The 12,540-nt window shown below is 41.4% G+C and overlaps 1 protein-coding gene across 6 annotated transcripts in view; it reads left to right on the top strand.

Moving 5' to 3' along the window:
- The window catches only part of CSMD2 (CUB and Sushi multiple domains 2), a 620,269-nt gene that overhangs the window by 601,268 nt on the left and 6,461 nt on the right, over positions 1 to 12,540 (top strand). For 4 of the 6 annotated variants that reach the window (XR_012512371.1, XR_012512370.1, XR_012512368.1 and 1 more), the window contains 5 exons: positions 4,657 to 4,722; positions 6,982 to 7,143; positions 8,624 to 8,736; positions 10,828 to 10,915; positions 12,385 to 12,523. Coding sequence is in view for 2 of the 6 variants with exons in the window: in XM_074380476.1 (XP_074236577.1) it covers positions 4,657 to 4,722; positions 6,982 to 7,143; positions 8,624 to 8,736; positions 10,828 to 10,915; positions 12,385 to 12,523 (568 nt within the window). In the remaining 4 variants the exon portion in view is untranslated. The other 2 variants (XR_012512369.1, XM_074380477.1) reach the window with 2 other exon arrangements.

Genomic DNA, 12,540 nt, shown 5'->3' with positions numbered 1-12,540 from the left:
AGAGCTAGAACTTACTAACAGTGTTTTATTTTCATTGTATCACTTGTAAATTTCTTTTGTTTTCCACATATAGTAGTGATATAAAGTACATTTATTAAAGTACATTTATTAAGTTTTTATCGTAGAATATACATAATATAAAATTTTAAGTGTACGATTCAGTGGCATCTGTTGTAGTCATGATATTGCACAACCATTTACTACTGTCCATTTCCATAATTTTTTCATCATCTCAAACAGAAACTCCACACCCATTAAACAATAACTGCCCACTTTCCTTTTCCCTTAGCCCATAGTAACTGCTATCATACTTTCTGCTTCTGTGAATTTGCCTATTCTAAGTACCTCATGTTAGTGGACTCATACAACATTTGGTCTTTTGTGTCTGGCTTATTCCCCTTAGCATAATGTTTTCAAGATCTATTCATGTCACAACATCTGTAGGAATCTCTTTCCTTCTTATGCGTGAATCATATTTCATCATATGGACATCACTTTTTGTTTATCCATTCACCTGTTGATGGGTGTTTAATTTGTTTCCACTTTTTGGCTATTACAAATAATGCTTCTGTGAACATGTATGTACATGTTTTTGTTTTAATATGTTTTCAGTTCTCCTGGGTACATATCTAGAAGAACAGCAACTCTATGTGTAATATTTTGAGAAATTGCCAAACAGTTTTCAACAGTACCTGCACCATGTTATTCCCACCAGCAGTGCCTCAGGGTCCAATTTCTCAGCGTCCTTCCCAACGCTTGTCTGTCTTGTTTTAGTATGACCATCATCAGTGGGTGTAAAGTGGTATCTCATTGTGGTGTTTTTTATTGTTTGTTTGAATTTTTCATCCAATTATTTATTTATTTTTTTTTAGGAAATCCTTTTTTTAATTGACAATTGTATATCTGTAGAGTATACAGCATGATGTTCTGATATATGTATACATTGTGGAGTGGCTAAGTCTTGTTAGTTAAAATATCCATTAACCTTATATACTTGCCATTTTTTGTAGTAAGAACACAAAATCTACTCTCAGTAATTTTCAAGTACACAGTATTGTTAATAACTATGGTCACCATGAGGTACAAGAGATCTTGAACTTATTCCCCATACAAATTCTGTACTCTTTGACCAACATCTTTTCAATTCCAACCATTCTACCCTCTACTTCTATTAATTAGTTAAATTATTTTAGATTCCACAGGTAAGTGAGATTGTGCAGTATTTGTCTTTCTGTACTTGGCTTATTTCACTTAACATAATATCCTCCAGATTCATCCATGCTGTCACAAATGGCAGAATTTTTTTCTTTTTTAAGGCTGCATAGTATTCCATTGCGTATATATTCCACGCGTTCTTTATCCATTCATCCACTGATGGACACTCAGGTTGTTTCCATATCTTGGCTATTAGGAATAATGCCACAATAAACATGAGAGTGCAGATATCTCTCCGACTTACTGATTTCATTTCCTTTGGATATATACCCTGTAATGGTATTGCTGGATCGTATGACAGTTCTATTTTTAATTTTTTGAGGAATCTTCATGCTGTTTTCCATAATGGTTATAGTAAATAACCAGGATGGTTATAGTAAATTAAATTCCTACTAACAGTGTACCATAGTTTCCTTTTCTGCACATCCTTACCAACACTTGTTATCCTTAATCTTATTTATAATAGTCATTCTAACAGGTACAAGGTGATGTCTCATTATGGGTTTCACTTGCATTTCCCTGCTGGTTAGTGATGTTGAGCATTTTTTATATACCTGTTGGCCATTTATATGTCTTCTTTTGAGAAATGTCTATTCAGATCCTTTGCCTGTTTTTAAATCAGGTTATTTGTTTTCTTGTTATTAAGTTGTGTCAATTCCTTCTATATGTTCCTTAGATGTTAATCTCTTGCCAGATGTATGGTTTGCAAAAAATTTCACCTATTCCACAGGTTGCCGCTTCACTCTGTTGATTGTGTCCTTTGCTGTGCAGAAGCTTTTCCGTTTGATGTAATTCCATTTGTCTACTTTTGCTTTTGTTGTCCATGTCATTGTGCAGAAATGATTTGTATTTCCTTGGTGGCTAATGGTACTCATAACCTTTTTATGTGTATATCTTCATTAGAGAAATGTCTATTGAAATCCTTGTCCATTTTTTCACTGACTCATCTTTTTATTGTTGAGTTGAAACGGTTCTTTCTTTATCTAGAATACAAGGCCTTTATAAGGTACATGATTTTCAAATCTTTTCCCATTTCATGGGGTGTCTTTTCACTCTCTTGTTGGTGTTCTCTGAGGCACCAATGTTTTTAATTTTGATAAAATCCAACTTATCTATTTTGGGAGTTGCACATGCTTTTGCTTTCATAGCTAAGAAACTTTGACACATCCAAGGTCACAAAAAAGATTTATGCCTATGTTTTATTCTAAGAGTTTTATAGTTTTACCTCTTACATTTATGTCTTTGATCCCTCTTGAATTAATTTTTGTGATATTAGGTTAGAATCCAAATTCATTCTTTTGCATGTGGATAACCAGTTGTTCCAGCACCATTTTTGGCAAGACTATTCTTTCCCTATCGAATTGTCTTGACACTGCTTTCAAAAATCATTTGACCATAAATGTATGAGTTTATACCTGGATTCTCTATTCTACTTTATTGATCTCTATGACTATCTTTATGCCATTACCACCCAGCCCTGATTACTGTAGCTTGTAGTAAGTTTTGAAATTGGCAAGTGTCCCAGTCTGGGTGACATAGGGTAACTATGTCTCTGCAAAAAATAAAATGAAAGAAATTAGCCAGAAGTGGTGATGTATGCCTATAGTCTTAGCTACTCAGGAGGCTCAGGTGGGAGGATCCCTTGAGCCGAGGATTTGGAGGTCACAGTGAGCTATGATTAAACCACTGCACTCCAGCCTCAATAACAGGAAAAAAAGAAATTGGAAAGTATCAATCCTCCAACTTTGTTCCTCTTTTTTAAGATTGCCTATTGTTTGCCTTTTGTTTCTATACAGATTTTAAGATTGGCTTGTCAATTTCTACAAACTAGGCAGCTGGGATTTTGACAGGAATTGCACTGAATCTGTAGATCAATTTGGGGAGTATTACCATCTGAACAATATTAAGGTTTCCAATCCATGAACATGTGATGTCTTTCCATTTATTTAGATAATTAATTTCTTTTGATGATGTTTTACAATTTTCAGTGCCCAAGTCTTGCATTTGTTTGGTTACATTTATTCTTAAATATTTTAATCTATTATCTTAGATACTTTTATTTAAAAATATATAATGCTTTAAATGCAGCTGAATTCAGCCCCTTACTGTATGATCTTGAGCAAACCTTTTCATTTCTCTGCCTCTCAACAAGTTTCTCTTCTGTAAAATTGGGACAATAGTCTCTACTTGACAGTTTTGAGAGCAGGAGTAAGTGAATAAGTGCCTATCCCAGTGCCTCACACATAAGATGCTTTCTCCTTCTTTGCTCCCTTCATCTTACAAAACCTAAGACAATAAAGCATTCTGTTCAGAAGTATACTTTCATTGAGTCACTGCAGAAACTTTTTCCACAGCATTCCATGTACCAGGCATAAGCTAACTTCCAGAGTTGAAGTAGGTTTGCTAAAGCTATGCTGCCCTACAGGGCAGACAGTGGGGAGTCTTCCCTTAATGCAACAAGGCAGATTTTCTATTGTTTCTGTGAAAAGAAGAAAAGACATTAATATACTGACCATGACTTTCCTGTTCATAACCTCATTTATTCAGCATAGACCTGTGAGGTATATTTCAGTTTTTTCCTTATTTCAAATCAGGAGGCAGAGACTCCGAGTTACTAATCAAGGCCACACAGTCATTAAGTGGCACTGCTGGGACCTGAACCTTCGCTATCTGGCTCAAGCCCAGAGCTTTGCCTTTGCTTTGCCTGTAAGGGCTTCTCCGTCGTAAGCTCATCATTCCAAGGGAGGAGTGCACTCCTCTGCAACCTCCACCAAGGCTCACGGAGTTCACTGCTGATGGGTAGAAGTTCCTCCTTCATGTGAGGCATCTGCAAGGAAAGCACAGTTGAGGAAAGGACTTTTTAACCCTAAGTTTTCAACGAGGGCATTCGGGGAGTCTGTGCACTTGGATGAGAAAATATACACCTTTATTTTCCTTTACTTTTTACTGAAATGTAGCATCTCCTTTAATTTTGAATGTAGACAACCATCCTCAGGAGGGTTAGCACCTGTTACTTTGTCACCAGTAGAAATTAAAGAGATTTTTGTATATATTCTAATTGCTACCAGTATCATGAAATATTATTCATGTTCCTGACTACTTCAAGATTATAGTTATTTCTAGACTCATTGCTAGATCCCATTATTTAACGTAGTAATAATCACGTATACCACTATATCCTAATATTTTATCTAATATGTTAGTAACTGTAACTAATTGAATAGATGTCCCTTGTAATTCTTTGTATTTGTTTATTCTGAGATGGATCCATAGCATCATCAGACCATCAAAGCAGTTCACCTCCTGATGAACTGCCTAAAAAATAAGTCCAAAGCGAGATTTCAAAGAAGCCATTGACTTAAGGTCAGACAGGTGGCCATTATTTTTCCAACAGAATGTAACCAGAAGCTGAACCTGTTTTCTTCCACTCTTTTTCCCCAGCAGAGGTCCGGCCGAGTGGGAGACCCATTAACACTGCCCGGGAACCACCGCTCACCCAAGCCTTCAGTATGTATGGTCCAGATCATTGGCTCAAGAAACTGGTGTTACTTTTTTCACGGAGTTATCCAGAAATACACACACAAGTTGCTGAGTGCTAGAGGAAGGGCATAAAAACTATCTATAGATTTCCCTACCCACTTTCCCAGCCCAGGCAGACTTCAGAAGAAAGTGAGCCTGAAGGAAGCAGAAACCTCACCTAGAAGAAAGAGCCTGCACCTTCCAACTGGAAGCTCTGGAACTGTTGATTACTACGGCCTCTCCTGGCATAGGGCTGGCCAGTGTGTGGTCATACAGACACACTGACCCAGGTTATGCCCAGGGAGCTTCCTAGAAATGGTTACAGTTTAAGATAGGTCTAGGGTCTTTCCAAGTATCGCATCCAGAACTGAACACAGAATCACAGATATGGCCAGACCAATGCCAAATTCTTAGAGACTATCACATCCTTTATTGAACCTTCTACTTTTGTTTACCACATTAGCATGTGCATTATACAAAAATGAGGCTAGATTTGGCATCAGAAACTCAATTTGAGTACCATTTCGGTCACTGACCAGATGTGTCCTTGGAAAAATGAGCTATGCCTCTTAAGCTTCAATTTCCCTTTTAGTAAAATAAAGATCATAATTATGGCCATAGAGAATTATTCCAAGAATAAATGACAATTTTAGTAGCTATCACTGATTAGGTGCTTTTACACATGCAACATCATGTAACATATAATTTACAACATTAGATCATTTAATCCCTACAATAACCCTGATAAGGTAGGTGGGATGGCCACCATTTATAGAAACACAGGCATAACCTATACAGGGAGAAAGTTAAGGCTTTTACACATGATCAAACAACTGACAAGTGACAGAACTAAGATTAGACTCTGGGACTGTCTGACTTCATTTGTCCATGTTCTGATTCACCATGCTATACTAACATGTCAGTTTTCTCTCTCTTCTCCCGTCTTCCCTTTCTCCATCTTTTAAATACCTTTTATTTTTTTCTCTTTTCTTCTTCTTCCTTCTCTCACTCCTTTGTAGTTCCTTCTCTATACCTTTTTAAAATATTTTAATTTTAACTGACAAATAAGAAATACATGTATTTATAGGGTACAATGTGATGTTATTCTATATGTATGCATTATGGAAAAAGTAAATCAAGCTAATTAACATACCCATTATCTCACCTTTGTGAGGCCAAGGTCAGCAGATCACCTGAGGTCAGGACTTTGAGACCAGCCTGACCAACATGGTGAAACCCCATCTCTACTAAAAGTACAAAATTAGCCAGGTGTGGTGGCACATGCCTGTAATCCCAGCTACTTGGGAGGCTGAGACAGGAGAATTGCTTGAACCTGGGAGGCAGAGATTGCAGTGAGTCTAGATTACACCATTGCACTCCAGCCTGGGCAACAAGAGAAAAACTGTATCTTAAAAAAAAAGAAAGAAAGAAAGAAAAGAAAAAAATACTCTTTCAGCAATTTTGAAATATATAATACATTCTTATTAACTATAGTCACCATGCTGTGCAGTAGATCACCAAAACGTATACCTCCAGTCTAACGGAAACTTTGTACCTTTGACCATCTCCCTGTCACCCTCCACTCTGCCCCAGCCTCTGTAACCATCATTCTGCTCTCTACTCCAATGAGTTCAACTTTTTTAGGTTCCATATGTAAATGAAATCATATATTTGTCTTTGTGTACCTGGCTATTCCACTTAACATAATGTCCTCCAGTTCATACATGTTGCCATGAGTGAAAGAATTTCCCTCTTTTTAAAAGCTGTATAGTATTCCATAGTGTGTATATATAATGTATTACGTATAATATATATTATATAATTATATATAATTATAATTAAGATAGGTCATAATTATATTAATTATGTTATATTAATATAACATAATATATATACTTTGGAATATATTATATATTACATATATATGTATATATATTTATATATATGTACACACACACCCTTTTCTTTGTTCATTCGTTCATGGACATTTAGGTTGTTTTCCTATCTTGGCCATTGTGAATGATGCTGCAGTGAACATGGGAGTGGATATTTATTTCAGTTCCCTCCACCCACACACCCTAAGACACAAAAGGAGAAGAGGCCAGAGCATTCTACCACCCTCTCCACATGTTAGACATTGAGAAAAGGAAACATTCCCAGGGAGCGAGCTGGGATCAGTCATCAGGTTGCCCCAATTCTAGCAGCACACACAAAGTCCCTCTCACATCTGTTTCTCAATTCCTCTAGTTCCTGGGGATGTTTTTGCCAAGAATTCCCTGTGGAAGGGGGCCTATGAATACCAGGGGAAGAAGCAGCCAGCCATGCTCAGAGTGACTGGCTTCCAAGTTGCCAACAGCAAGGTCAATGCCACCATGATTGACCACAGCGGCGTGGAGTTACACTTGGCTGGTAAGGAGTAGGCCCCTCTGTAGAAGCCAGGAGGATGGATGGGCACACGCCCTTGGCAAGAATGAGGCTAATGGCATTGCATCCTACTGTCATGCAAGGCTCAGACTTGTCTGGTGGTCAGGAAGGAGGAAGTGTCTATTCATCTTTACGTAATAAAGCACCATGGACTAAAGGGGAATGTTTAAATGGCAAATATTAATAATTTGAATATATAAAAAACTCTTATAAACAAAGAGAAAAGACTGATATCCCTAAACTTAACCAAAAATAGGGACAGAGAGTTCCCAGGAGTCAAAGTACAATCGGTCAACAAAAAAAAGAAAAAAGACTTTTCAGCAATCATCAAAAAAAAGTAAACACAAAATATCATTTTCCACTTACACCACCAACTCAGAGTGTTTTAAATGATAACACTTAGTGCAGGTCGGGTTCAGCCACGAAGGCCAAACTCTAAAATGGTACAGTTCTAGAAAACAGTTTGATGATTTGTATCAAGATTGTTGAAAATGACTGGACCCATTAATTACATTTCTAACAATTTTTATCATAAGAAGTTGATGTGGAGGGAGTCAAACATTTATGAATAAAGGTTGTTCCCATTACAAGGCCATTTGTAGTATGTAGAAATTTTTCCTAAAATAGAGAAATGGGTATTTTAATTATAGTGTATCTACTAATGAACTATTATGCCAGTGTTGAAGGAAATGCATTCATTATAATGCATTTAAAATATTACTCCAGTGTTTTAAAGGAAAAAAATATACATTCATAAGAAAGAAAACTGAAATTATTTACAGTGACATCACATTATTACAGTAACATGTTAACAATGGTTATTTCTTAGTGAGATCAGGAGATGTTATTTTTTCTTCATGCATCTCTGCATTTTCTAAAATTTTCCCAATTTCCAATCTTTCTATAATCAGGAAAGGTAAGTATCTTAGAAAACAAGTATTTATCGAATAAATGGATAGATAAATGAATGCATGAGTGAATGAACATATGAATGCCCAACCCCACATACAATCGTATCTGTGAAATGATACGTGCACACGCCTACGCAGCTGTAGGATGACATTTGTTCATTTAACACATGGTAATAGACACACTCACATGCCACCATGTCCATGCCCTCATGAACTCTTGCAACCATTGAACTATCTATGCATTAGTGGACAGATTAAAAGACACAAAATCATATTCTCACATATGCATGTATAAATAGAATCACAATCTCAACTCAGTAACCTAATTATGACATACATATGCATATATTGATAATTATTGCATATAATCACATTCAGCGTACACAAACCCACACTCAACACTATACTTAAAACTTAAAGGTATGTGGGGAATGTTTATATCAACATCTATGCATGAAAATTCCACCCAGAAACTTATACTGACAAACCCACAAATTTGAGTTTTGAAATTGTCCCAGATCTTTCATGTGTAACCCCTGAACTTTATTTCCCAGGAACTTACAAGAAAGAAGATTTTCATCTCTTACTCCAGGTGTACCAGATTACAGGGCCTGTGGAGATCTTTGTGAATAAGTTCAAAGATGATCACTGGGCTTTAGATGGCCATGTAAGTTCAGCAAATGCACCTCCTCCCCTGATTCCCAGATCACTGGCAGGGAAAAGGAGGACAAAAGGATGTGCAAACTCCTAGGATCAACCTGGAAACTTGGGAGGAGGTTTTCTGTGGGGCCCTGCCTGGGAGCAGCAGGAGAGTCCTCATCCGCTAAAACAGGCAAAGGAAAAGATGTTAAAAGCCAGAAGACAGAGTCCAGAGGTTCACCACATTCAAGAGCCTTGGAGTAAGGCCAGGCGTGGTGGCTCATACCTGTAATCCCAGCACTTTGGGAGGCCAAGGCTGGTGGATCATGAGGTCAAGAGATCAAGACCACCCTGGCCAACATGGTGAAACCCCGTCTGTACTAAACATACAAAAATTAGCTGGGCATGATGGCGTGTGCCTGTAGTCCCAGCTACTCTGGAGGCTGAGGCAGGAGAATCACTTGAACTCAGGACGGAGAGGTTGCAGTGAGCTGAGGTCATGCCACTGCACTCCAGCCTGGTGACAGAGCAAGACTCTGTCTCAAAAAAAAAAAAGAGAGAGAGAGAGAGAGAGTTTGGAGTAAGTTCTGTTGTTTGAACAGAAAGCAAGGGATAGAGGTCGGGGCAGAGGGAATTCCGGCTAGTTGAAGGTATTGATGTGGAAGGTGGGAGCTGGAAGAAGGAAGTGAGTCTCACCTGACTACCTCGAACTTCTGCTCACACTTGAGGATGCAGATTGTGAGTGATTTATCACAGCTTGAGAGACCAGGACATGGCAGAGGGATAGGGCTTTCTTACATTCACCAATGGAAAAGACATTCTATTCTAGGGCTTTCTTGAGGTGGAAGCTGTGTCTCCGGTGACACTTCTCTGGCCACACCTTCCTATTTCACACATAGCAAAGTTGAGCATAGTGTCCCCGACCACATCCTCACTTCTCTGTCTTGGATTGCTGGAGCTAGAAGAGAAAGGGTAGAATAAAGCAAGAGGTCATGGTAGACCAGAGTAGCAGAGAGCTGGGGAGTCACAGTGCATTCTCATAGACAGGACCAGCGGGTGGAGGACTGTGGCATAGTTGACTTTGCTTTATAAACACATCAGGAGAACCAAGTGGCTTCTCCAGGGGCTGGCACATACAGGTAGTTCCTTGGTAGGCCCAAGGATATCTATAGGTCCCCTTGGTAATCCAAGTATGAACCAGCTTCAATCGTCGTGGCCCAAAAGCTGTGCAGGAACAAAAGACTCTACCATCCAGGAGGGTCAAAGTTGGGACATGGAGCTAGGAGTGCAGGCCAGGGGAAGATGGGGATGGGGCTCCAGAGGGCCAGGAATAGCCAGAGCCACTGCCTAGGACGACAGCCAACCATGGAGCCTTATGATAGCAAGTGAGGTGTGTTTGGGGGGACAGCTGAAGAGGGCAGACAGCGGCTGCGCCTAGCAGTGGAGCATAGGTTGGGAGTAGCCAGGAGCACAGGCATCCTCACAGCACACCCTCAGCTGCTGGGGCCCCCGACTGCACATTTGAGCATTGGCATCTGTCACATGAGCATCAGTGGCAGGAACTATGTCCCCAGCTACACCTCCTAAAAAATTAATAGCTCTTAGAACTGTGATGAACTCTCCAGCGTACCTTTAATCTGCAAGGAACATTTTCACCAAGGTTCTGTGCGTTCCATAATGCTCCAAAAGCCAGTTTTTCATTATAGTACTAGCAGCTACCAAGCATCTAAGGCCTTTAAATTAAGTGTTCTGGCATGTTTTATCTTCATTAGCTCATTTAATCCTTACAGCCACTCTGTGACACAGGTACTGGTAATAGTGCCTCAGTTTCTCATGTGCACTATGACACGGGTACTGTTAATAGTAGAATAGTGTGCTTTGACCAGTAGAAAATAAAATCTTCCTCCTACCTCATTTATGTAGCTGGTGCCCCTGTCCCACCCCGGGCTCCCCGGTCACACCCACCCTTGCCTGGGTGTGGGCAGAGAACAAACCCTGTGTGTCGGAGCAGTAAGTCAGTGGGTGACTCAGACCTGCTGTGCATCATATGCAATGACAGAGGAGTTCTAGATCCTTCCAGCAGCCTCCAACCTGCTCTCTGTGCTCTCTACCGCCACAGGTCTCATCAGAGTCCTCCGGAGGCACCTTCATCTACCAAGGCTCCGTCAAGGGCCAAGGCTTTGGGCAGTTCGGCTTTCAAAGACTGGGTAACTAGTGCTTGTCCCTGGGAAGTGTGGGTTCAGGTGTGTGGGAGAAAAACTGTGTGTGCCGTGGTCAGGCAGAGGACTGGGAAAGTTGAGGCAGGGGTACTCTTTTGGATAAAGGACGCCATTCGAGAGTCTGACAAAAGCTATGGAATACCTCTCCAAAAGCAAACACTCATGCCTAACACACTCAACCTGTGACAAACAGTTTCCTGCTCACACCTGGAGGGGAGAGCCCCCAGCTCCAGGGACATTGGGTCTTAGATACAGCCCCCAGCCACACCCTCCAGTCAGCCCTTGGGTGTCACCCCTGCCTCAATGAACAACATCATGGAGTGTCTTAGGACTCTCAGGGTGCCTTTGCTGTGATGTCGTTTCCACCCTAGTCCAGCCCTAGAAGTCTGGTTTTATGGCCATTTTACAGAAGAGAAAACTGAGCATCAAGACGGCCTCCCTCCCTGGTCCTTCCCTGGCCTCTTTACCTAGCATGCTTCCTGTCATCCACGTCAAACGTCCACACCTTGGAGACTGGCCCTGGCTCAGAGCCTCCCGGTGTCCAGCCCTGGACTCTGGTTGGGTTGGGGGAGGCTCTGGTTTCTCAGAAGCAGGGGATGGGGAAACAGGAGGCAGTCGTGGGTACCTGAGAGCCTCTCTGTACCCTGGGCACTGATACTCCTGTCCCCAGGGCCCCCGCCTGCCAAGGCAGTTCACTGCATGTCCTCCGGCTCTGAGCTCCGGAAAGGTTCTCTGGACTGAGCCGTGGTGTGCCTCTGCCTTTCCCACCCACACTGCTCCTCCCCAGAATTTGCCCCAGCTCTGCCCTCATGAGCTGCATGGACTAAGACGGTCTTCCACACAGCACCCTTCACCTACTTCAGGACAGCCAGGCATGATGGAAAGACCTTAGAAAATCACAGCTTTTGTTCTGGCTCCACAGCAGACACCCTGTCCCCTCTCAGAGCCACAGCTCCTTGGTTAGCAGGGTACCTAACAGGGGCCACAGTGTCTGTTGTATCCTTCTGAGCCCTCCCAGTCTCCGGGAGGAGGGTGAAGAAGGAGGACAGGCAGGCTTCCAGAAGAAGATGCTTCACCTTCAACCAGAACAGTTCCGCCTTCATCTGTCTTATAATTTGGTGTCCCTGTAAGATTTCATCTGATAAAGATTTCAAAAGAACTTTAGAGACTTCTAAAAGGCTCCACCGTTACAAGAGTTTCTGTTGAGCCATGGCTTTAGGCCCCTCCGTGGATGGTTGTCTGGGAGCCATCTGAGTGGCCAAGGCAGATGCATGCAGGACCCTTCCCCCGGGCACCGAGTGCACACGTGGAGGCAGGCGGGTGGCCCTGGGCACATCTGCCACCCCTGCTGAGCAGGAGTGAGGAACACCCTGAGTGGCAGCCTTGCTTCCCAAGAGTGCGACAGGGCCTCAGACTGTGTCTCTGTGACTTGACTTTTCTGCTTTGCAACTTTACAGACCTCAGGCTACTGGAGTCAGACCCCGAGTCCATTGGCCGCCACTTTGCTTCCAACAGCAGCTCAGTGGCAGCCGCAATCCTGGTGCCTTTCATCGCCCTCATCATTGCGGGCTTCGTGCTCTATCTCTACAAGCACAGGTACCACACGGGAAGGC

This window comes from Saimiri boliviensis, chromosome 11 (assembly GCF_048565385.1).
Source record: "Saimiri boliviensis isolate mSaiBol1 chromosome 11, mSaiBol1.pri, whole genome shotgun sequence".
Lineage (NCBI taxonomy): Eukaryota > Metazoa > Chordata > Mammalia > Primates > Cebidae > Saimiri > Saimiri boliviensis.
The sequence above is the reverse complement of the archived record's forward strand: the minus strand, read 5'-3'. Positions and strand labels throughout refer to the sequence as shown.